At 32.3% G+C, this 27,816-nt stretch overlaps 1 protein-coding gene across 10 annotated transcripts; it reads left to right on the top strand.

Annotated features, from left to right (window-relative positions):
• The first annotated feature begins 264 nt into the window (after positions 1–264).
• LOC125051469 (phosphatidylinositol-binding clathrin assembly protein LAP) lies at positions 265–27,634 on the top strand. Of its 10 annotated transcripts, none has more exons than XM_047651758.1 (17): positions 265–552; positions 2,821–2,963; positions 8,113–8,188; positions 13,225–13,245; positions 14,799–14,901; positions 15,505–15,672; positions 16,348–16,486; positions 17,901–18,046; positions 18,446–18,620; positions 19,226–19,291; positions 20,058–20,238; positions 21,119–21,271; positions 21,977–22,324; positions 22,829–22,940; positions 24,022–24,124; positions 24,916–24,933; positions 25,471–27,634. In XM_047651758.1, exons 1-17 carry the CDS (start codon positions 402–404, stop codon positions 25,576–25,578), a joined length of 2,211 nt encoding a protein of 736 aa, XP_047507714.1. In that variant the 5' UTR covers positions 265–401; the 3' UTR covers positions 25,579–27,634. The 10 variants fall into 10 exon arrangements, with proteins under 10 accessions (XP_047507714.1, XP_047507716.1, XP_047507718.1 ...); XM_047651755.1 differs by lacking the exon at positions 24,916–24,933 and adding an exon at positions 24,684–24,755 and having other exon boundaries at positions 266–552; XM_047651760.1 differs by lacking the exon at positions 24,916–24,933.
• Positions 27,635–27,816: the final 182 nt, after the last annotated feature.

Below are 27,816 nucleotides of genomic sequence, written 5' to 3' on the forward strand. Positions count from 1 at the left end.
GGTACTGCGTCCATTGGATTAGGTGCGGCCTAATCTCGAAAAATACCTAGTACTTTTATCTGATCTAATATTTTCGACTCACCTCTATTATAATACCTACTTCAATATAAATAAGTAAAAAAATATTCTTCAAACGCATACAGAAAACATTTTTGTCATAATATATTATTGTCATGTTACGTATGACATATTGTAATATGGCAATATTTAGTAAAAGTCAGAAAATTATTTTATCATTCTACCGTCTAAAGTCTATGGTTGTCTTAGTCAGCCATTTTGGATTTAGTATAGTGCCAGTTGGGGGGGCGGTGACATATTTTTTTCGTCATCGTCCTGTAATAATTTTAGAAATTTTCATGAAAAAGTAATCATCAGTGATTTTGAGTTTCTATAACTAGTTTATGTCAGGACTTAGCGTGATGATGGCGGGACAGACAATAAACGATAGGCTTTTAGCCGCACGCCACAGTATTGCGGGCCAGGGTTTAGCAAAATCTGTATGTAAAGCCACAACTGAAGAAATGATTGCACCGAAAAAGAAACATTTAGATTGTAAGTATTATATGTTGCTTTTGCTTACCAGCCATGTTACTGTAACTGTGTACCGGACCACGAAGTATCGACCAAATTTTAAGGGTTCTTATTGTAGGTACCAACATACCTTCCATCCTTTAAACATAATATGGAATGTGTCTTTATATCATTAAATTATCACATTATTAGAGTGGTCCAATATATCTAGAAATAATGCTGAGTCTTTGAGCCAAGCCAAATCTGATAAGCAGTTACAATAAAATCATTATCTAACAAATACTACATAATTTTTAAACATTCAATTAGTGCTACATAATCATTAAGTGATGATATAACAAAATAGTACAAAACTGTACATCATGATAATATCATAATAAATAGTTATATAAATTTAATACAAAGAAAGGTAGATGTCCTTTAATATATTTATTAGAAGCCATGACATTTTTGTATTTTCCTTTGTGATTTTTCTAATAATTTAACAAACAATGTTTTATTAATTATGTTATCAGACAAATTTTTTATCTTTGCAGTTCTGAGTCCAGAACGATGCATTTATATAATTAAAGAGAGATTTTTTATGCTGATGTTCATTAAAAATGATTTACCATCTTATCACAAAGATAAGCTATTTAATTGAAAACTGCTTCAACTGTGTGTATAAATGTATAAGTTTTACCCTAACACTACAAGAACAAATAGTGTAAACAACCAAATATCAAAACAATTTATACTTATTTAATCTCCCTCCTTTTAAGTAATTGATTAGGCACATGAATGATCTCTAGTGCAAGTTGTTAGTAGCAGAGTGCTAATTACCTGATTCCGTTAAATTTACCTATGATATATATGCATTAATGTGCCCTATACTTGAAATCTTACCTTAACAGTCTAATAATGATAAAGCAATATCTTAATAACTAGAGTACACATGAAAAAGAATATCTTATTGTTTGTGAATGAATCCAATTTTTTTGTACTTTTCACATGTACAATTACCTACCTAACAGATATTATTAGCATTACATGTTACCAAATATAATTTAAAATACATTGTTATTAGCCATGTGTTTATGTATCTGTTTGGGAGTGATTGTAGTGCAACATGATAAATGGGCAGACATTGTCACTTCCTCTCTTATCTTGCAGATATTTTTGTAATTCAGAAATATATAAAAAATAATTATCACTAGATACTTTTTAAATGGTTTCCTCTGTTATCTTTAAAGGGTGATAAGGCTGTACCAAATAAGTTTCTTCATATAGCTCTTTTAATACTCTTATACATTTGAATTACTTAAAGTTTCCTAAACTGAAAATTCTATGAGAATTTTTAACATAAAAACATTATACAGTAGAACCACATGATTTTGACTTAGAATATATGTAAATGTTGTAAAATAAAACATTGCTATAAGATACAGAGGTCTTTATTTTCTTTTTTACTTTAATTTTCCGAGTTATAGAGAGGAATGTACCAGAAAAGCGAGCAGGGACTCACTAACTATTTTGACTAATAGAGGGTTGAGTTTTCGAGTAATGGCGGCTTTCAACATAAAGAGATTCTACTGTATTTATGTATAAAATAATTTGTTACGCTGTTTGATTAATTATTTCTAGACTAATGCTACATAGATGGAGATGCAAGCCTCAACTTCTCTTGTTTTAAGAATATTAATTGAAATTATATTATATTGGCCAAGAGCATTGGGCTATTAATAATTTAGTTACCTCTATGACCTTTGAGTCTGACCTCCAATAAGATTCAATTAATTTCACTGCTTAAACTTTTTTTTTTTTAATCAACCCAATATTCAACACATGCATATTGTCTTTAAAATTAAGATTGGCTTCACATTAATTAGTCCATTGAAATGTTACAATTTGAGGGCCAAACTGAACATATGTTAGAGGACGCAATTTTATTTATGAGACGTGTAGGGGGTCTCAAATGTCAATACAAGCTTAACACTTAACGTGGCGCCCTTGTCCCCCGGCCGCCATCTTGGAAAAAGGGGTGAAAGACGGTTTTGACTATATCTCCTAAACTTTCCATCATACAAAAAATTTGTGAATACATATTTTGTAGCAAATCGCTTTGCCTACAATTATGTCTGTGTTTTTTTCACCCCTTCGCCAAACCTACAAACATCGGGTTGAGCTTGTATTCATCCCCCTACATGTCCCATAAATAAAATTGCGTCCTCTAACAAACGTTCAGCCATGTTCATGTCAAATGATTGAGGAGACAATAAGTAAGTATGTAATAATGATATTTTTTTCCAGATCTAGTCCACTGCACAAATGAGCCAAATGTGTCAATACCACAGCTTGCCAACCTCCTAGTTGAGCGGACACAGAACACTAATTGGGTAGTGGTTTATAAGGCCCTTATCACAGTGCATCATCTTCTAGCATATGGGAATGAAGTGAGTTCTTTTACCTTCAGTAATACCATATTGACAGATTACGAAGGTCTGTAATACAATATTTAATTTTATATTATCATATACTAATCTGTTTCCAAAATTAATATTTTGATTGTTTTTAAGGTTAGATTTCCTTTTCCATATTTTTTTTATCTTATAACATTTCTTTAACTATACTACTATTACTTGCTCAATCGTGTTTATTCTATGGAACAGGACTTTAATTATGTCATTCGACTCGAGGTTTAATTTTGACACAAAAAAAGTAATATGCGTCTTATGATTGAATAAATCTCAAAGAAACCTTAGCAATTTCAGTTCCTAGTTTTATATCATACAAACAAAAAAAATCAGCTTCTTCATACTTTGTATAATTCGTAAATTACGATTGGATATTGGACTCTACAAAAATAGCGATTCTTTATTGACACAAGTGGTTCTCTTGTTGTTCATGCATACTATCATTACTTGTAGGAATGTACCCGTCATGTAAATATCTATGGTTATAATAAATATGTAGCGGACAGGAAAACATTGGAAATATTTAGGGCTGATTGTATCTTATCTAAGGGTGAGATCTATAGTGCGCACTTAGACTTTGCTCAGACTCAACTACAACCATTCTTTACTTTTTTAAAGGATAATAAAGAAGGTATTGCATGAAATGAAACATCAATTTCTGTCTTAGCTTGAGCTTAGCTTAATCTCACCGTTAAAATGTCTATAAATATACTAAATCATAGTTTAACCTTAGTGTTTTTCGTAAGTAAAGTCTGAGCAAAGTCCAAGTGCGCACTATAGATCTCACCCTAAGTATAAAAGATTTCCATGGTAACAAATATGTATATATTTCTATTTAAAAATATATATATTTCAGTTCGATTTGGCTTGTCTTAATTTGTTTGATAAAGTATGACATTTGTGGCAATGGATGGATTCTATTGTGACGCGAAAAACGTTTCATATTAAATGTTGGAACTCAGTACAATAACGTGTAGTTATGTAGGAATGTGCTCGATTGAATATAAAATTAATTGCCATAGCGCGTAGCTCTTGAATATATGATAAGGTTTTTTATTTACTGAATTTTACTTACTATATACTATGTTGTTTGAATTTCTAAAATCATAAACAATATACATAATGGTATACAAATTAATTTATCCGTGTTATTAATATTAAAATAAAAATCATTAAAGCCTAAATCGATAAATGTTAAAAGTAAGTTGAAATATAGTCGTAATTTTGATATAACCGCCTAACATATTTTTGTCTAGCGTTAGATAGTAGCTTAATTTTAAATTTAAAATGTACCTATTCATAAGAAAATCATTGTTGTGACGCTGATAACTCATAAATAATATTTTTTTGTTATATCGTATTACACGAAAAGATAAGACAGTAAAGGAGAAATTAGCTAAAAACAACTATGTAATACATGAGCAATATCTGTTGATATTTTTATGATGATAACGTTATTTACCTTATATTCCGTTTGGTTTCCTGTGGGAATTAAAAAGCTCAAAATTAATTTATTGTCTTTAATTGCTTATTAAAACATTAGTATGAATAATTAACACCTACAAAGTCTGGTAAACTCTATTTCATTTACGGTTCAACTCTTGTTCCGTACCGAAAATTGCTAATGAGACATTCCACACCCAGTATTTGCGTAGTCTGTGGAATAAAGCAGTTTTTGGTATAAAACACCTGGCCTCTTAGGCCTGCCCTGGGTGGCTTGATGGATAATAAATTTTGGAAGTTCTGGATGGATTGTTGATTGGTTCTGGCTTTCCGAGAAATTGATTTGTTTCGAAGACTGGAAGGTACAAAGGTGGTTCTTGAATGAACATCATATTTGTGTCCAGCTCAAGCACTACTGCGTTATGTCACTTAAAGTGTATTTTTTTAACATTGTATGTATAGCCTAATAAAGTATGTGAGCGTATGACTTTAAATATAAAAGTACTCGCTGGTGCCCGCGACTTCGTCTGCGCAGGATTAGTATTTCGATAAGCTTATATTAGTGTGACATGGAAAAAAACAACTAAAAAGATCTTGACTATTTAAGATAAACATTTCCATCATGCATTACATATGTGTAACTCTAGCGGTTTTTGGCAGCGCACTCCAGTCGCAGATGGTAGATTTTTTCCTACTTGTTATTTATTTTTTACTATTCACACAATATCTTTATAAACTGTAGACTTTGTGTTATTCTGATGTATAAGCTATATTATTGTAAAGTTTTATTAAAATCCATTCACTCGATTTTACGTGAAAGAATAACAAACATCCATCCATACATACAAACTCTTGCGCTTATAATATTTGTAGGATTAGAGGCGCAATTTTTTAAATAAAACAAATTCTGTCTCTCGCTGACCACGATTACTTCTGCACTCGAAAATTTGAGTTACGTAAATAATATTATGCGTTAAAAAAGTTTTATTAAAAAAAATGAATCCCTTTTTTCAGATGTTTTTCCTAATTCTTGTTAGTACGAGAGAGTGATATGGACGAAACATTTAAATAGCAATACGTTTTTAAATAATAGAGATGTTTTTAACACAAACTTTGTAGAATTTCTATTGAAAAACATAAGTCTTGCCAATTCAAGTAATGAATCCTGCTGTCTGGAAGAAAATTAAAACGGCCCAATAAACACGAAATGTGGAGGCGGGAGATGAATGAGTCGTTTTGATTGAAGCCTTAATAGCGGTATTGAATAAAATATGTCACATAGAAATGATAAACCAGACGGCCTACTTCAGTGTTGATAGAGAAATTATGATGCTTGTGGAAAGAATACATGGCTAATATCAAAACTATTGAATTTTAGTATAGATATATCTAAGGAGTTTTTATACTATCCACTTATAGAAATTTAACTCTCCGTTAGTCTGTGGCATTATATCTAGAAGATGCCTTTGCTATTATAGGGATTTTTTTTTACAAAATGTTGTTTATATCTTTTCTAATCTATGACTTAGGTTGTGATGGTAGATATTTTTAATACACTATAACTTGAGATTATATTATTAGATCTCTGTAATAAAATGCGTTGCGACTTTTCATAACATATTGGCTGTACGTTACTAATATGCGAACTGCATATAACTAGAAATCCTGTTTTCGAGTTTTGATTTCGAATACAAGAAAACCCGCTAGTCCAAGGGCTAATAATTCCTTAGGAACTTTTGTACAAAACTAAATCACAACAATATTCTGAGTAATTTTCAAACTATTTCAATGTTCATAGCAGAAACAATTAGTGTAGTGATAATTAGTCAAGGACGCTAATTCTGTATTGGATTTGATTAACACGCGTCGGATTTTCTTAAATATCATAAATGTCCTTGAAAAAAATCTAATAACACTAGTAGGATACAATATTCACTATACTCAACTTAGTAATAACTTGTTCGGCACCACAATATCTCAAAAAAGCCATATTAAATTAAGCTCTGTCATTGCATTTTTTATTTATATCAATGTATTCTATGTATGTCGATAAATATAATTTAAAAACGGTTCGTACCTAATTGTCTCCTTGTAATATTTTGAGAATGTTAATTGATTTTTTTTTCAAATTTGTTCTGGAACTTGCTTGACTTATATGAAATGATATAAGTCGAAGAATAATACATAAAGGGATGAGATTGAGAAGAGGCTTAGCGCCACGTCTGGCTCAACTCGGTCATATTGGATTTTGACCTACGGGAGTCATAGTACTAAAGCGGGCCATAGACGGACCGCATGTTGCAGTCAAGACCGACTGCAACATGCGGTTTCCTCAGGAACTGCTCGAGCGGTCTATGGAAACTGTAGATCGCCGTGCGGCGACCGCATGTTGCAGTCGGTCTTGACTGCAACATGCGGTCCGTCTATGGCCCGCTTTAGTCTCATCCAAAGTTTGCTATTTAACCAATAAGAGATAGTCATATTATGATTACATTTTTACCCGCTCATTGTAAATATCGTGTTATCGCTTTCAGGCGACCCGGTATTTTGAATGAATCAAAAATTCATAAAAAGAAATTCTGAAAAAGTTTATCGTGTATGACTTTTATGCCCAATCAACATAAAGGCAAAACGACCTGTTATTCGCACCTGCGATCAATATTATCTTATCCTAAACACCTGTAACTGTACTCCACTCAATATCATAAAGATATTTTGAGCCGCGCCTTTAATTTGATCAAATTTTAATTCACTACAACCCCAACAATAAGTTGCACGGGCCTTTTGTATAGAGAGCTTAGTATATAATTTAAATTAAGTAAACTTATATCACCTATGGTTTTAAATTGAAAAAAAAATTGGCGAGTTTATTGCCAGTTCTTCTCGTCCGCTCTACGCCCTTGAGAACTGGCAGTAATTGTAAATTTAGAAGCATTATGTTTTTACTGACGTTCATAAGTATACATTGAGTTACCTGAATAGTGTTTTTTTTCTAATATATATGAAATTGTTATAACCCTGAAAATTTTAAAAACTTAAGTAAAAGTTCATCAAATTAAACATCGAATCATGTAAATACTGTAATCAACTACACTTATATCCCTTTTTATTGAAGTTTTTATAAGTTGTATAGTACTTGCGTAAGCGAAAAACAATCTTTTGAAACATTCCTGACACGTTTTAAACATTTTTCACTTTTGATAGTACTTTCAAATTGATTTGCAATACTTATTATCATAAGCTAAATACTGGTCAAAAAGCTTTTACGATTTTGTTAGCTAACGTTTTCATATGAACTTTCGATCATTATGACCTCGATTAATCATTACATAAACTATCTTCATCAGCTTTTAGATGTCTTAAAAAGTTGTTATCCTTAAACTTAAAGCTTTTTGTGTGTTAGTTTCTTCCTTATAGTAATTTTGTATACTTACATATTTATGATAAAATATTATTAATATCTAATTCTAGTACTCAAGTATATCTCTGAAATTAAATAATAAATTTTCTATCAAAATTCTTAGCCAGCCCAAAATTCGCACTTCTGAAAGCATTTTAAAAAGTTAGTCTGTTGAGACACGCGTTCAGCCTGCCTAGCTTGATCTATACTCTACAGACCACGAGGTTATCTGTGCCCGTAAAAATAGAGTAGAAATTTAAATCTTATTTTTTTTTTCTCTTTCAGAGGTTCACACAGTATTTGGCGTCGAGTAATTCGTCGTTTCAACTGAGTAATTTTCTAGATAAAAGCGGCGTTCAAGGTATGTAATATCTTTTTCTTTATAAGCTACATTGCAAATAAAATGTCTATGGTAGGAACAATTTATACAAAAATAAACAAATTAAGGACTTAATCAAGGGTATATATAAGGGCCTTACAACTCAAATTCACCAATAAATTATTTCGTACAAAGTTTCGTATATATTAAGATCACAGACAAATTATAAATGATGAATATTAAAAAAATGTTAAATTTATAATTAAACTAAACAGGCTTCTTCGCACATACGTCAATAAATAGTCTGAATACAGCCAACTACGCAAAAAATAATCTTTATAAAAACAATTCTCAGGCCACACCAAACCATAGACAGATTTCATAAAACATGATGCCAAAAATAGCATAGATGATAATATTAGCATAAGCTAAATTATCAATGTATCTATTTTGTCGCAAACACGATTTACGCTTGATGACGTAACATAATGGTTGCCAAGTTTTGGCATTACCCAACGCTGGATCGGTGTCATTGCCTTATTCAACCACGCGACCCCGATTGCAGGCTTTTTCGCTATGTCTTCCAAGGAAGCGTTGCCTGAATTGCCTATGAAAGATAAGGGTGACTTATATTAGTTTTGCGTCAACTTCTAAACTACTATAACAATATTTTGTATATAAAATAAAATAGATATTGTGTGTTTAATTAGTAGGTATCAGTTTGTGTTGTTAAATCATTCTTCCTCGGTTTCTACAATAAGTATTAAACTAAAAATTTCAACTATGTCTTTGACCTACACATAGGTAAACTATACATTGATTCCTGAAATAATAACTACCTTAGAAAGGTTTGCGACAAATTATTATTATAAATAGTTTGTCATATTGCCTTTTTAGTGGTTGAATGTTCTATGTAGTAAGCGCAAATAAGTTATGATTGAATATTTCCTTCCTCGTAATCTATAAATGTTTTAGTTTAAGTTACAAACTAATGTCTCTAACAATTTATTTTGGAAATATACCTTTATTGCCATTTTATACTACAACAAATAATACGAGAAAAACTTTATCAAGTAATTATTTATACATATTACACTGATGATCTGAATAAAAACACGTTCAATTGTAAACCTATTTCGGGTTTTAAAGTCGCTTATAATTTAAAAAAACTCACGTGAATTAGGCCAACAAGTCAATTGTCGAAGTTTATCCTTGAATACCACGAAAGTCCTCGTACTATAGTAATAATCAAATCAGAGGTTTGCAAATCTACCTTTCGGAACTTTCGCTTCAAGTTTGGGTGTCAGAAGAGCCTTGAGAATTTCTTAACAGTCTGTCTGTGGTGTAGGTTTATTTTGGGACGGCCGCGGCGCATGTGGTCCGCAATCGATAGCATAAGTATGTCTAAGAGGAAAATGGAATTTTCCAGACGAATTGCCCTACGAACCAGTTTAATTGACAAATTAGGTTGATTTAAAGGACCTTTGTAATTCACGGTTCACACTTCTTAGTGATAGTTATTTATGTACTGTCTTGTAATGTAAATATTTATAAAACAAAATTAGTTATTTAATTTATATTTGGACCTCTTTAAAACAATTATTTAAAACTATTTTAATTAGGCTGAAAGCAAATACAATTTTAATTTACAATCAATCAAATTACAAAGTTTTAGAAATGATCTTAAAAGAGTACCAAATATCACGTCACATATCATCAGTATTTATGCAACACAATGTAGCGAGCCAGTGCACTTATGATTACCTAGTCAGGAGCAAGGGTTACGAGATTGAAGTTCATCGACACACGGTGACCTTACGCACGGGTGAAATAGTATTGATCCTTTGTGAGCCTTCAAACCTTGTAACCGTTATTCATTACAAGGCTGTTTGATAATAAACTAAGTGGTTTTGATACTTGATAACGAGTTATTGATATGTTCGTAAAGTTAAATAGTTGTTTTTAATAATTTTAATTATTACATGTAAGTAACGCATACGAAGTATATGTTGTATACTTATACGACATTTTTTATCATTGTTAATAATAACTAATTTAATTTAACTAAAAAAATTATTTATTTTTTTAATAAATAAAAACAGCGAAAAGTAAGAAAAGAAAGATTACTATTACTCGGGTCGGGTCGGGTACTTCCAAAACTGCATATTCTGAAACCTATATATCCGATCTTTAGTCCGAGGCCAAATAACCGAATTTTATCAGTCTAGTCTAGTCAGAATAGGTAGTGTTACCAAATACAAGTCGCGAAATACTTGAGATGCAACATTTTGACCCGAATGCAGCATTGTCACTGACATTGAAACAAATAGCGATGCGGTGTTAAGCCATACAACTTAATGCTATACGCGACCCTTTTACAATATAGGGAATCCTATCACCAGCGTTACTGTTAGATTCAGGCACGAGACTAAGTCAAAAATGTATTGGATTTTGACATACGGGGTTACGCGCTGAGGCGCGTTTCTGAATAGCACCCCCTAGTTACAAGATAAATGAAAGACGTAAAAATGTGTTGTGGGCGTTTCCGGACTACGCCTCTATGAAAATACAGATAAGTGATAACACGTTATCTAACTTATATGTAACTGTACTTGACAAGCTTTTTGCCGTTTAATTGAATTATTCAAAGAATAACTTATTAATTCGTTCGTGTACCTTAGGGAATTGTCCATTCAAGAGATTTTTTCATAGACTTTTCTTTCCACTTCATTTGAAAGATGTAATTCCTGGATTTTTTTAATAGTCTCTTCATCTCATCATTGGCAATATGGTATATTGCCTAACTTAAAACAAGTAACTTAAATCTAACATAATTGACTAATAAAGGATATATAACACAAGAATGTGTCTAATAACACTACTTTCAGTTAGAGACTTGGGCGAACTGTAAGAAGACCTTATAATATTTTCAATTTTAATTAAAAACAGGCGAAATTAAAGCAAATTCAACAACTCGTTGTAGTATATATTTAATACATGGCCTTGGTTATTCGCGCAATTTTTTGCCATTATATTTTAATGGGAATTAACGGTGAATATTGGATGCAAAGACCATGGAACACCAAATTATTGAAAGATAAAGTAGCATGACGGTTCCATTGATATATTTTGAATAGGTGTTAGTGTTTATATTGCTTATTTCTCACGAAGTAGAGAACTAATATCTTCACAGAACCTTTTAGAGGCACACGTGATACGTATCCATTTAAATTCATTGCCGTGGCGTAGGTCAAGGGTCACGCTATACTGAGAAGCTGAGATTTGAGATTCTTTTTTTACAATTTAATTGCAAATAAATGAATTGCTTGGTAATGATTAATTTTCATGTCACTATCATTACAGTTACAGTACGACTATAATATTAATAGTACCGTTGATACATAAATTTGTCCGTATTTTAAATTGAAAATAAATTTGATTCCTTTATACGAGTGCAATTTGTAACGCGTTTCATATTTTTTGCTCATAATTCAGATAAAGTTATAAGATTTATATGATTTGAGATACTTCAATGCACTCAACGTCATTTAGAGGACATGCCGTTGATTTGCATATATTGATAATGTGCAGCTGATTAGCCACTTGTTCTCTACGTGACAAAACATGTTGATTTTAACAAAGCGAAAGATTCTCCTCTCCTTTACCGACGACCTGTTCCTTGACTCCTAATTTAACTTTGTTAAATTGTCATATTGTTTATCTCAAAGTTTATATTCGCAAAGATTCAAGAACTGGTAGTAGGATGGAAAGTAGGTTATACAGATACCATTTTCATTAGTTTTGTGTCTTGAATTTCTACTGAATGCGCAAATTAGAGAACGAAAGATGAACGTGAAGTTCTTCGTGATTTGATCCTTATTGCATGTTTCGTTTGTTTTTGCTGCTCACAAATGAAACGTGCTATTGCTTTGTCTCATATTTTATTTTAACCCTAATATCCGTAGAGAGAACTGACAAAGTATCTTGACTAGTTGGTTTTCGCGGCGGACGATATGAAGTCGTCTATCTCTGTTGCAAGGGATAATAATGAACTGTTTACAAAAGAAACTGGTATTAATCTTTACGAGTGTGTTTATTAATTTTATACAATTATCCGTGCTACGCTCTCACATTACCTTGATATAGACATTTTATTTGCCATTTAATGTTTAACGACTCGATAATGATTCATTGATCCAACGGATTTATTAACATTGTATGTCGCTTATCGTGTATGGAAACCAGTGGTATATGGAAATTATATTTGCGATTGAATGTTTATTTGTCGGAATGAACTATTTCATTTCCAGTATAGGATTTCATATGCATATAATACATATTTATAATTTATTCAGTTTGAATCTGCAGAAACGTTATGAGAATTTTCGTAGGTATATTGATCGAAATCGAAATTTATATAATATTACATTAATTCTTCGTAGTTTAAGCATAATTTATGTAATTGAAAATCGTTGCTAAGTTAATAATATAAAATCTTTTTGAATTAATTAGTTTTTGTTAAGCCTTCGGATTATTATAGCGTCCATGACGCGACTGAGTTCTATGCTCTCTGTTCTTATGGTATTTTGGTGTTGTTTAAAGTATGCAGGATATGACATAAGTGACACGAACGCATATCAAGATATAAAGATTTTATTAATAGTATTATATTCCTGTATATAATCTCTTCCATTAAATCAGCATTTTTCATTATGATAAGGCTGATAATTGACTGGTTTCCGTAGCACGTCTTAGGATATAAAGATTGGTAGATTCGTAATATCCTTTTAAACAATGCGATGTTAACATACCGGTAATCCTAAAGCTCGGACAAGCGTATTTGTTTCACTATATTTTAAGAGAGATGGCTTTAGAATTTAAAGTACGTCATGTACATACATATTTTCATACATCAATTCTATTTTACAAATAGAATTGATTATTTTATTGACGCTTTTATCTGCTTCGTAATTAATAAAAATGTCTAAAGAACCACATGTTTGTAACAAGCAAGTTTATTACGAATCTATTTAAGTCTTTACTGTATCTAACTTGATTTTTCCTTTGCTTTTGGGAAGGCGCCGCCGGTGCAAGGATTGGTGAGTAATTGAGAATTAGCTGCTTCTGTTGTGTTCTTGTCTCGGTTCTATGCATAATAGTAAGTAGCTACGAGTTGTACACTGTTCTAAGAATTCCCCACAACTGACTCTAAACAATTCTACGCTTCGTAGCTCTTACGATTGGTATTCTGCATAGAGCTTAGGCGCCAGCGGGGACACGCTTTTGGGTTTTGAGGCTCTGTTTACGGAACTGGTTTACTTTTAGATGTGTTGTGCACTTGTTTTTCTGTTTTTACCACACAGCACTCGCAAGATTTGTGTTGCTTTTTTGTATATATTTAATTTAAAGTCAGAATATATTGTGTCTTTCGAAGCTTTGATGTTTTTGTCCGCTAAATTCTGGTCTTTTAGCTTAGAGTTTTCAGTATTTTGTTTTCATATGCATGTGAACGGCTGCCATTATTATAAAAAAAACATTGTTTTCATTCATTGTTTTAGTTGTATGACGTTCCGTGCGAATCTCCGCAACCTTGACCCAAACAGTAACTTTACAATGGTTCGTGTTATGACTGTATAGCATAATGTTCATAACTAGATATTATTTTCGTGTTTTTTTTTTAATAAAATCTGCGAGACTGACACAGACGATGTACATCATTATATGTGTAACGTGTGGAAATAAATTTGTTTCTCCTGAAGCATCAGATTTCACGTATTTTTTTATCTTTGTTATGTTCAGCCATGTGTAGCCAATGTATTGACTTGTTAACGGGTGGTTTCGATTACATAATCATCCGTTTGGGCTACATAGAATTTAATAGATAGGCAGACTATAAAAGTATTAATGATCGATATTTACGTGGCTGTTTATTTGACAGGTAATGACGTGACGTGACGTGAATCACCTAATGATGTATTTATGTTATATGTTGTTTAATACTTTTAAAACTAAATACAATTGACAGATAATAACCGAAGCTAGTTAACGTCAAATTAATCGTTTTTGTAGGATTCTATGTGTTAGCTGTTTCTTTTCTTGGATATTCTCTGACAAGGAAAAATGATATCGATGAATTGGGTCAGATACAGTTTTTGAATTTCATTTGTTTGTTTTAATATATTAGTAGTATGTTAACAATTAAAGAAACATTCGTATAAGAAATTGACTTTTCATAATTCAGATAACATGTATATTTTTGTTTGATTACGTATACTCTAATAAGTAGTTACGCTTCTATGTAATGCACGCGATGCACCTTGCACATTTTGCTTAAAAGATTAGAAGTTGCTTTGTAAAATGTAAGTAGATTAGAATTAGGTTTAAGTCATACGATTTAGCGGCTCATTTACTAAGTAAACAACCGCTTTTAAACAGCCCTTTAAAGTATTTTGTATGTGTAAACAAAACCTCTTCATTAGTTACTACATTATTAGTTAGAGGTGTCACAAAAACACTTAGACTGAATATAGCAAATTTATTGTTTCCTTAGAGTAGAAGGTTGTTAAAACTTATTATAAAATTGTAATGGCAAAATGTATACGTCGAAAGGTATTGTTAGTCGAACTATAATTTAATTTGTTTATATATTCAGGCTATGATATGTCACCGTTTATACGTCGGTACGCGAGGTACCTCAACGACAAGGCGTTGTCGTACAGGACTGTCGCGTTCGACTTCTGCAAGGTTAAAAGGGGGTAAGTCAGTTTTGTACCAAAATAGATCCCTTTGAGTGGACTCACAAATCTTCCCTTATAAAGATTACGAAGAGCTTACAGTAGAATTCCCTGAAAGTATTCTATATTAAAACTAAAAACTCTTTCAAGAAAATTGCTTTAGGTCACATATTCAATACATCAATGTTACTGTGTGTCAGTCGTTAAGCAACTTATCTGTAATAAATTAAAATCCTTAGGGTCTGTTTCACAATGTACGGATAAGTTCCGAATTAGCTATTTATTACTTATTGGTAGGATAAACACTATTGTTGCGTTTCACGACTGTCAGATAGCGCTATACGTCACATAAAGTCCATCATAAGTTATGAGTCCGATGATTGTCAAAAAGCACAATTTATCTTCCCAATAATTTATCCGTTGCATAGCTATTTGGTACTTTATGCATACATTGTGAAACAGACCCTTAATCTAGTACTATCTTTTTTGGATATAGAATCCAGAACTTCTAAGCTTAGTATGTGGAATAAACCCATACTGTGATTTAACCAGTGACTTGGGAAAGTATATTATAATTTGTACTATAAGGCATATGACATTGGCAAATCCACCGTTATATTTCAGGAAAGAAGAAGGATCCCTTCGTATGATGAATGCTGAGGAGCTGCTCAAAACTCTACCAGTGCTCCAGGCTCAACTCGATGCTCTATTGGAGTTCGACTGCACCGCCAACGACCTCACTAATGGTGTTATTAACATGTGCTTCATGCTGCTGTTCAGGGATCTCATCAGGTATGTAATTTTATTACTATTAATGTGGAACGCAATGTTTTATTTGTTATTAACCAGTAAACTCTTTAGTAAAGCTTTTATATATAGTTGCGACAAATAATTAATTCGTATCACTCAACATTTTAAGTGACCAACTGAAACAAGGAAATATTTGTTTTAACAACATTGAATTTTTTTTGTATTAGATGTATAAAATTATATTTCATTAAAATAAAAGGTAATTGTATATAAATAAATATAAGTACATATATGCCAAATAAATCCATCTTTATTTTTTATCCATATTTCAGTATAATTCGACTACTGGGTCAAATCTGACCCAAAGGACAGCAACGTTTGTAAGGTTAAAGGTTATGAAGGTTAAGTGTTACCAGAAAGTTAGTGTATGTGTGTGGGGGCCTTACGTTGCTTTTTGATAGTAGGGTAAGATTCAGAGTCGATATTACTGCCGTATGTCAAAAACTTACTGTATTCTGAGATACGGGAGTCGTACTTTCAGATACATAAATCACAACACAATAACAAGGAAATTGTTAGCTACGCTTAGCCCCTTGATTAAACTAAACATCAAATAGTCTATTGTTCTGCCTGTTTCACTATCGTATCAATAAAAGGTGAACAATATTTTTCAATATCTCGTAGCTTACAATAATAACGTCAGCTTCTATATTTCAGATTATTCGCGTGCTACAATGATGGTATCATAAATCTGTTGGAGAAGTACTTCGATATGAACAAGAAGAACTGCCGGGACGCTCTCGACCTCTATAAAAAGTTCCTTATCAGGATGGATAGAGTCGGCGAGTTCTTGAAGGCGAGTATTGCGTGTGTTAAGCCGAATTTACATTACGAAACTAGTGTTATGCATGTTGGAATGAGTTTCATGAAAATAGTTGCAGCACGTGTGAAACTACTTTAACAAAAAATAATAGTGTCGTGAAATCAACAGTATCACCAACGACATGGCTCTGTCAACATCAAAGCTTCATTTTGCGATGCAGAACGTCGTGGTACAGATGTTAATATATAAAATTCGAAAAAGGTTATTTTTATCAACTGACCAACGTTGGTTTGCCATTTTGGCGGTCATTTAGCTGCACGATGCACTCAAACACACGTCTGCCCTGTGCAAATGCTTTCGCGACACTAGTTTCGTGTCGCGTTTTCATCGTGAAAGTAGTTGCGTGACATTAGTTTTACAAAAAATATGCGCATGGCACGAAATTTATCCAGTGTCGCGAAACCGATGCATGCATTATGAAACTGTAAATTTACACGTGAAATTGTTGATGAAATTTATGTCATAAAACTAATTCCAAGCCACTAGTTTCGTAATGTAAATTCGGCTTAAAAGATTGGTAGCAGGCACAATTTTGAGTCTGATTTGTGGATTCAATTCATCATATTTCTTAAGAAATCATGAAATCCAACACCAAGAAAATCAAACCCAAACCATCAGGGCTATTGATACAATAACTGAAAACATGGTTATTACCTAATTTCCTGTGAAAAATTCTATTGAATCTAGAAACTTTTAAATTTACAAACCGCTAAATTAGCCGGCCTCTTTAAGTACCCACGTTACCTATATTTTTAAAAGATTATTCTAATATGATCTTGAGAATTTAGTTTAAAAGGGTTAGAGTCTGGCTTATGAAAGAAGATAATTGAATTATTTGAAAACTTTCGGATGGCAACACAGAATGTCATTGAATTTCTTAGGTTAGTATGATTTATTGTCTTGATACCGAATAGTTAACAGGTTACATACATAATAGCCTAAACTTTGTTTTATTGATTTTTTTGAATCTGATTTTGATTATTATAGAAATACTCAAACTCAAAATATCTTTATTCAAGTGGGTAACCAAGTACACTTTTGAATCGTCAAGTTAAATTAATCGTAAATTTACATTTACTACCAGTTCGCAAGTCAAGGGCGTAGAGCGGGTAAGAAGAACTGGCAAGAAACTTTCCGCCACTCTTTTTAATCGCTAAGTATTGTCATATAGTTACTATCAATGTAAAAAATTATAAAACAAAATCAAGTATCAAGTAAGTTTAATCCACAAAATATATCAAACTTTTAGGGATACCATACAAAAAAAAAATTGCCGCGCTTTTTCGTTATCTTCTTTCATTGGCCAGACTCTAACGACTATACAAAATTATTTCACAAAATATTGGCTTATGGGGCTGTTAATTTATGCAATATTATTTTATTGCAGGTTGCAGAAAATGTGGGTATAGACAAGGGTGACATTCCCGACTTGACCCGTGCACCCAGCAGTCTCCTTGACGCCTTGGAAGGACATCTTGCCACATTGGAGGGGAAGCGCGGTTCCGCAGCTAACACTCCCACACAGACTGCCAGGTAATTATTATATAAGGAAATTGAAGGGGACTAACCTAATAATTCATGTAAATATATGAATATATATTATAGGGAAATTTCTATAGTACAGTTACAAAAATATATCTTTGATAGATTCTTATCTTATATGAATCTATCAAATCTTATATCTTAAATGTAATCGTTATGTATATATAATAATGTTTGTGTCAATTCGTTTAAATATTATTATTTATTTTTTCACATGTTTTTTTTTTTTAATAGAACAGGGGGCAAACGGGCAGGAGGCTCACCTGATGTTAAGTGATACCGCCGCCCATGGACACTCAATGCCAGAGGGCTCGCGAGTGCGTTGCCGGCCTTTCAAGAATTGGTAAAATTACATTAACATTAAGTGAATCTTTACACCTTATATTCCAGTGCCCAAAAGAACGTAGCCAATGTAATGGGTGCTTTATCATCAACATCATCATCGTTTGGCAACGCGGCTGCTTCAAGCCGTATAGACTCGCAGGCCAATGGGTCACTGTTTATTGACGACTCACTTCGTCAACAAGCACTCGCCGAAGAAGAGGCCGCTATGAACCAGTATAAGGTGAGCTTTTAGGGTTTTTAGGTACGAAAATCTTGTAAAATGCATACTGTGATGACTCTTTTTTTCTGCCGTTTTAAAATTATGATATCTCTTAAGATGTTTGTTGTAATCAAATAATTTGTCCAATTTTGTCCAAATTAAATTAGGTGTTTTTTGGATAAATATTAAATTTAAGTACGATAAAAAGTTATACTGATTCAACCTAATAAAACACATGCTGTTAACTTTTAAAGAACTAGTAGACTTTTTTACGCAGTGCACACAACGGAAATTAAAAAGAAAAGGGTTTTTATAGCTTATTTCTCTTTAATACTCCACTCTGTCGGAGAGTGACTTAAAGTTTACCTTGATAAATGAATAGTCCAACAAAAAAACCACGCATCAGTAGATTAGTATAGTTTTTTTATTCTTCCCATTGCTTTAAATACTAGTTATAATATCAAGTATTCACATGTAAGTTGGAAACGTTTTAATCTAATTAAATCTTAAGTTTCCACAAAGTACAATTGCGCACTAAAACTTATGATACGTTAACACGTACGTGCACCAAATGTTCCGTTCTTGTTCCTAAGGAATGTAGTATTAGAATTAGCACACTTTCGCAGGTCCACTTATTCCAAGGTGAAGAGGTGACCGGTGAAGAAGATGTAACACAGATTTCTCAACTATTTGTAAGGAATTTGTGGTTTGGGTATTTGGGTCTCATAATCATGGGTCTCATTGAGTCTTGGGAATGGTTCTTGGTGCTTTTGTATTAAATGGGAATTTTGCCAAAAAAAAATTCTACATGCTTTTGTCTTTACCGGGAGAAGATTAACTAGAAATTCTGGGATATTTGTACAATCATCTTGGGTTTTAAGACTAGATAATTTTGTGTATATTTATCGTTTGGATATATAAATTCCAAGTTTGTTTCACAAGTCATGATAATCTATGTATACCATCACATGTTGTCACGGGTTTAGTGAATTCATTGTGCAATGTTTTAGGCATAAAATTTGGGCTAATTATGAGTCCCGTATTGCAATTTTTCATACTCCACCTTATTGCCGAATTCCACCCTTACAGTTTTATGTCTTAGTATTAAATCTAAAATAATATTTCTATTTGTACTGGTAAGTTAAATCAGCTATATTTTTAAAAGTGTTTATCAAAAACTACGTAAATTTTATATCCTATAGTAGATTTTGCGTTTTAGTCATAGAATAATTATATTTTTCTAAAACATCGGGTTTTGTTTCGCTGAGCTTAATATTTCAAATTTCATCGACATCAGTCATTTTTTATTATTGATATTGTATGTCCAGTTATTGCCCAGTTGTTCCACAAATTGTGCATTCGTATCTATTCCGTGTCTAGTCCCTGAACATTTTTTATGGAACATTAGCCAAATGGCAGGTTACAGTTCACATTTAAAACAATCTTTAACCATTTCAGAATAAAGTCGCTTCTCCAACAAACTCTGCCAACAACCCGTTCTTATCATCTCAACCACAGCAGTCCCAGAACATTGTTGATTTGTTTGGACCAACCCCGGTCGAAACAAATACTACGAGCAAGGCCTCTGACGATTTATTGTCTCTTGGTAATCCCTTCGCGGATATGTTCGGAGGTGGAGGTAAGAATAATTTAAGTAAGACATAATCTACAATTAATGTCGATAGTTTAGTTTTTTAAACATTTTATTCCAAAAAAAATCAGTAAATTGTTTTTAAACTATAATTGTTATATACTAAATGTTCTTTAGGATTACATATTATGTCGCACATTATACATATGATACAAACTTGATTCTATTCTGCACCTTGAAAGCTGAACGATAGAATATCAGGAATTTCTTAATAGGTCCAAATTGAGCATAAGAGAGAAGATTTATTGAAATTATTTCAACATTCAGTAAAGTAATTTACTAAATGTATATAACGTTCCTTTAAAATGTGTATCATAATATTAGTAGTGCTTTCAAAGGTGAAAGGGCTTTTAATTGTACATAATAAATATCACTGTATATTATTTCGCACTTAGATGGATGTTCCAAAACGAATCGAGACTTACAATTTATTTCATGAAGCAAACTCGAATAATTCAATATGTCAAGATTTAAATAATAATAATGATTAATTTGATATAATTTGCACTATTAGATTCGTTTTGGAATGCAGCCTTTAATAGTAGTTGGCACAAGTAGGTAAACAGAATAAATTATTAAAAATAGTATTCAAACGCCTTAGAATTTTCGCATAATTCGTTCGTTTGCAAATTTAAAAAAAACATTAAAAAAAATTAATTACAAAGACTAAAGATAATGGAGTTTGCTTATTTGTATATTTAAAAATAGCACCGGGGGTCACCCCATAACAGTCTTCTTCGCTCGTCATTTTTCTCAACAAAGTGCAAACGTCAAGTGATCCTTGACGTGTCACCAAGATGGTTTTCTATACCAAACATCGTTGGGTTAAAAAAAATCGCGTGCACTGAGTCTACCTAAAACCTTCTAGCGGCCCAACCGCAACAGCAACCGCTCTGGCAACAAAGCAACGGTTTCACGGCAAGCTTCCCTGCCGCAAATGCAAATGCGAACTCAACGAGCGCGAACACGTTCGTCTCTGAGGCTAGCTTCACTAACGTTTTCAGTAACACTGACACTACAGGTGAGGCACTACGTTGCCGTGTGTTATTTGTGACTCCAATAGAGAAGTGGTGATGCTTTGTTTTATATAGGTAGCACGGATTTTAAAAAAAATATTTTGCACGTACAGTAAGTTTGTATGAACACCAAAATAAGGCATGCTGTACATTTTACTCCTTAGCCTACTATTAAAACATTGTAAAACGATATATTCTATTGTTACAATTGTAATATCTGTGATGCTAACATCTGTGCGAGATCTTAGCGAGCACTTTCATATTTTTTTCTGTTAATTATTGTGTTTTAAAAAATATGTTTATGAAAAAACACGATTGTTATTAATTTAAACACTTCAGTTTGTACTGAAAACGTCCTAACGAATAATATTTGTATAAACCATATCTGTTGGAGTCACACCACTCTTTTCCAAGCCCTTTTCAAATGCTTATTACTTCGTATAACACATGGTAACTCTATTTCACTTTGGTGATGGTTGTAATATAAATCTGTTAATTAATATTAAAATTATTATATCTCCTCAATATCTAATTAATTTGTGACGAATAATAATTTTAATGTTCATTATATTAATTTAAATGTAATTAAAACGTACTAGTGTTATTAGGTTGATTGTGGAATACACTATGTATTACATTAAATCAGACAACTTTTAGTAGTAAGATATCAGTATATAACAGTACATTTGAATCGGATATTTTTGTGCAAGCTGCCGCAAACCCATTCATGGGTATGGGAGACCCACAACCGGTATCTGCTTCTCCTGCCCGACCCCCGCCCCCTAACATCCAACCAAAGTCCGCTTTCGACGATCTTGAAGACGTCATGCGTATGTCTTTGGGTGGTTCCCCGGCGAAACAGCAGCAGCCTGCCCCAATGGCCGCTCAACCGTTTGGCGATATGGCGATGCCAATGCAACCAATGGGTCAACATGTCGGGCAACCTATGGGTCAACCTGTCGGGCAACCTATGGGTCAACCTGTCGGGCAACCAATGGGTCAACAGATGATGTTCGGGTCGCCAGCGCGTCAGCCAATGATGCCTATGGCAGCTATGGGTTCGATGCTTAGAACGTTTAAATACGGAATGAAATCCGACTCCGCTTGTGTTTCACCTAGCTTTAGCTGGCACAGTTGTAAATATTTTGTACATTTTTTATTTAACATTTTTCGTATTTCATGTGATTTTTTAATAGGCTTCCAGCGTTTTGCGTTTATTTAGTCACAAATTGTGATAATCTAGATTATGTGAGCATGGCTATTCGTTTTAATTATTTCTGTATTACCATTTTTGTTCCCAAGCTATGTTAAGTTGCCTAGATATTTAATAATAGTGTGAGCCGAAAACTACTTCAAGCTAAATTTTAACGTAGATTACCACTAAAATTAAATCGTAAATGAAATTTACACTAAAGAAATACTACCAATTGTTAACAAATTAGAACTTTGAGGGAGAGTTTAAAACGGTGAGGTTTAAAAGGAACCCGTAGTATCATTGCCCATAATTATTTTCGGCTTACAAAATACAAAAATCCGTTACTTAAAACCATTTTTTATAATAGGACAACAACAGCAGCCAACCCAACCAAACAAAGTGTTAACTGGCGACTTGGATTCGTCGCTCGCGCAGCTTGCTAATAACCTGTCTATCAACAAAACTGCCACTGCTCCGAAGTGAGTATATTAAAGCTATATTCCAGAATTTAAGGTGAAGAAAAACATAATGATTAACTGTAATTAAAGTTATTTTAATAATGCTGTAAGATTGTTCTCTTTATAAATATATTATTATTGTGCTGAAAGTTTAAGAATTTGTTTTAAATCGCCTTAGGTTTTTAATTATATGTTCAATTTTTGAGAATTTTTTACACTATGTTGTTGTAAGGTGAAAGTGAATCATGTAGTTTTTATAATCACATCATTTCCTCACACGCAAAACGCCTATGCATTGATTTCAAAGAAGAGTTTGATACCACATTGTTACGTAAAAGTGAAATGGCACGCCACGTTCTCACATTTATATAGACTTTTAGAAAAATGTTACGAAAAATCTTTCATGTATGATAATGTATTTAATACGCTTCACGACTTAGGAATACTAAAATTTTACTACAAAGTTTGACTGGCCCGATTTACTAAGGCACTTAAAAAGACAACAAAATAAAAGGAACGCGAAAATTCACATCAAAATATTCCAATATGTAAATTGTTGTTATGCTTTTTTATTAATATTATATATAAAATTAAAATCGTGTGAATCTCATCAGTAAATCAGTGTATTGGCTCTTGCATCTTAGTGAAAGCATCAACATATCACATAATAGTTTTATGTTTTGTACTCTTTGATAATAGATGTTTTGGAGCCAGTTTTTAATAAATATCATTTCGTACTGTCAACGTTACTAAAAAAAGATTTGCGAATAAAGTTGTAAGTTACGAAATGTAACGTTTAAGGTCGGTCTGATTTAAGTATAACGCTCGCTGATTGGTCAAAAAAAATCCTAGAAATATTTTATTATAACGGCGACATCCGACAGCGACAGCTACTAAACTAAACTCAGCCTTATATTTGGCAGTTTCGTCATGATAGTTATTGGACTAAAATGCAAATTTTAGAATTTATTAGCTAGTTGAACACTATGTGAATGCTTTCACCAGTTTTAAATACTTGTTTTTGCATTTATAAAATTTGACAAACGTTTTGAATTGAGCAAAATTTATAAATCGCAAAGACATTAAGCATGCGTATTGCTAGACCAATGCAGTGGAGTTCGCCGAAGAATGCAACAAAGCCTGGCAGTGGTGGCTGGAGTCCGCAGCCGATGCAGGCCACAACTGGAGCTAACTATAGACCTATGGTAAGATAAGGATCATTCTTAATGTGACTAAAGCCTGGAAAATTTCAGATCTGATAATTATTTATCGTATTAATACTTTTGTTAATGTGCCGCTGCCCAAAATTCTCTAAAACTTCTGGTTTATAAACATAAGTGTCTATAATGAAATTAATCTAGACTAGCAAAATAGTCATTAAAATGTATGGTCTAAAATTCTAAATACTTGTCTTGTCCTTCGATGTTTGCTCAGTACTATCCCTTTTATTTGCTATTCTTTATTTTTCTCCATTTGTATACAAAACACCAAGATACGACATATTTTACGAACAATTAAACTGCCTATTGATAATTAAAGTTTAATAAAAATATTAAAAAGACCAAAATTAAGTCATAAAATGTTGCATAACATTTCTTGCATCAACTACTATAAACACAACCACTATGGGTCGCTTCAAATCGTACAGTTGTGTCCATGATGCGCGTTAACGGACGACTTAGCTTTTAAAATTGTATCTTGGAGTTTCAATGCTATTATTATTTCACCCCATAGCATGGCATCCCCTTTTATTTTGCGTTGCAGGGCCCCGGCATGAACATATCGCCAATGCCTCATACGTTACCTCATATGTTCCACCCTCCACATTATGTTATGGTAAGTTTCTTTTTATCCCTTAGGTTTACTCCCAGCTTATACCTTTGTGTAGAAATTCCCTTTTCTTTGGTCCACCTATATCAAATATAAGTGTCAATTTGTGATTTGAAAAAGTGTGGTTTTGATTGATATATTATGATATTTATTCGGCATTACACAGGAGCAGACACCAAACCAGGTAATAATTTAAAAGCGATATACAAATAGTTATATATGAGGTTGTTTAATTCAAGGATACTTGAACCTGAAACAAGCTATTTGTATTTTGCTTATGTGTGTGATTGCACGTGTGTGAGCATGGCTAGCTCTCACATCATCCATGAAATTTTCGTGTGCCATTTTTTTCTATGCTGATGATAATTGTTTTGCATACATTATATTCGCAAATTTCTACCAAAATAATTTTCTTAATGTAAAACACTGCTTTTAAATATACAAACGTGCTGTCGGTACCTGCCTTACACTTTGTAGACAGACAACTTCATGTACCGAGATTCCCTGAATTAAGAAATTTAGATGTTTTTATTGTTCAAGCTTTTGAATGTCAATATTTTCCCTTATTCATAAAATCTAAATTAGAGAGTCTGTACTTTCGTCACCGCCTAAACTTAATTTGAATGATGAGTAATTTTTGTAAAATGATGAAATTGGACTTTTAGTTTTTATGAATAAGGAGATTGTGTCTTGTCCTTTATACTTTTATTAAAAATTCCAGCAACAACCGGGCGTGGTAATGGGCATGAACGCGTCACCAATGATGATGCCGGGAATGAATCCAATGCGCCCGCCCGTACCACCACAACCAACAAACCACTTCACTTAAACTGTTAATTTAGTGTTTATATCTAGAGTCTTATTCCATTGAGATTGAACCTACTTTTATTTGCAAAGATGTTACCTGGTTAGCTCCTGAAAAAGTAATGTATTTTGAGCGCAATAGCGCTTTTTTCTGGCACGTGGCTGAATCGGATATAATATCGTCACGAGACAATGTGTACTAACTTACAATGATGAATTAAAAGTATATAATTGTAATAAAATTAATGATGATTTAAAGTCAGAATTTCTCGTTTAGCAATTTTAACAAAGACGGCTGTAGTGTGGAATATTCGCAGATAATATTTTACCTATTTATATTTGTTTTCCAAAATTGTAGTCGCCTTTTAATTTTCTCCACGACCAATTAAGGGATAATTTGCCGGTCTAATCTCGATGGCAGCTATCAATGTTTATATGGATCCTTAATATTTACTTAACATATTCACAGATTATAAAAAAACGTCACATGTTATAAGTGATGTGTGTAACGTTATATAGTCCTTGTATATAGGATTGTCTATTTTCGATGGCACCTGACATTTATATTTTATGAATGAAATCCCAAAATTACCTGTGTATCAGTTGCTTATATCAGTGAAAATGTTGCCATATACATTATTTATTCACGTTACTTTGCCAACGTTAAAGGTGCTGTCCAAAATGTCTGTTACGTATAGAGACGATATGCGCTTAGGTTCAAAGAGTACTTTATCTGGTAGGAGATTTTTTAGTTTAGAAATAGTTGAGTCATTATCGTTTGTAAATATTAAATTTCACTATAGGCGCTTCTTTTGACCTTGTTATGTTTTTCGGCATTATTGTACCCGATTTACAGTATTGGCTTTCTTGTTTAAATGAGGAATTTTATTATATAATCAATTTCTTTACCTTATAAAAAGGTTCACATTTTATTTTATATTAATGTCACATTCCATTGTTAATTTTTAGTTTTTCACTTAAAATAATTTCAAAACGTAATATTTAACACGCGTGGTTCTCCGATATAATATTAATTTCTTTCTAGCTTTGAGTATTTACAATGCTTAAAAAATTGTTTAATTTATAAAGATTTTATAGGTGCTGTTCTATTATGAACGATTGTAACATTTTTCTTATTTTATTAAATTAAAGTTACCATCTTTAATTTCAAAAAACTTTAAATTATTATTCTATAATTATAATCGGGCAACCTTAGTTTGCATGACAAGCGTGTGATTCAATGCTCTGAATTAAATTGTTATTCTCGTTTCGTACTGGTCCCAATACTTTGATCAAAAGATTTTTATTTGTGATATTGTATTAAAGACTGTAGTAAGTATTACCTATTCTTTCGTCCTAATCGCTTAAGCAGAGTATTGTATCGGTGTTGTCGTGTATATTATGCTTGACATTTAAAAAATGCTTTTCAGACTGGCAACACTGGGGTTCATCGCATAGATTATAAAATTATCTTGTAGATGTTTATGATAATGTAGCAAATCTTTAATCAGTGTAATATTCAATATAGTTGAATGCACTTATGTGTAAATAAGATATAGGTGTTACATTTAATATTCCATAGGAATAAGCCTGTTACATGCCCTTGAATTTTGTGTGCTATCATTTAATAGTACAATTATTTTTATATATATAATGTACTCGTAAAATTTTCGTTTGCGGTGTCCATCTACTTAGGACGATTATATTTGTATTATGCCAAATTAGTCAGTTCATTTGCTCATACTTTTGTGCAATACAATTTGTCCGTAAACCTTGACAAGGCAAAAACTCTTTTTCGGTTATCGACTACGTTTTGTTCCAGTGAATTAACTTTTTTAAATTCTGTGATTATGAACTTTAGTATATCGCTAGGAGACACAAATATATTTTTAAGATCTCTACGATCTAATTTTGAATTTATTTACTCATTGAAATCGTTAGTTGTATATTTTATTTGATTATGATATTTTGTCTTGTGTTTATTTTTATGTAAATAATCAACATGCTATTTTATTTGCTAGCTCTGTCGTGCCTTGAGGTATTTCGTTTATTTATGAGGAAATAAAAATTATTAAGAAGTGTTTTTTTGTTTTTATTTTTTTTACCTTATTTTTTGTGTCTTTTTTAGGACAAAATTGTTAACCCCTACTCAGATGACAATACTTAAACTCGTATACTTATTCATATCCTATAATAACTTCTAAGATATATCATTTATTTTCTTTAATATTTACGTGTTATTCTTTAATTTAGCTTCGGAGAC

Source organism: Pieris napi, chromosome 8 (genome assembly GCF_905475465.1).
Source record: "Pieris napi chromosome 8, ilPieNapi1.2, whole genome shotgun sequence".
NCBI lineage: Eukaryota > Metazoa > Arthropoda > Insecta > Lepidoptera > Pieridae > Pieris > Pieris napi.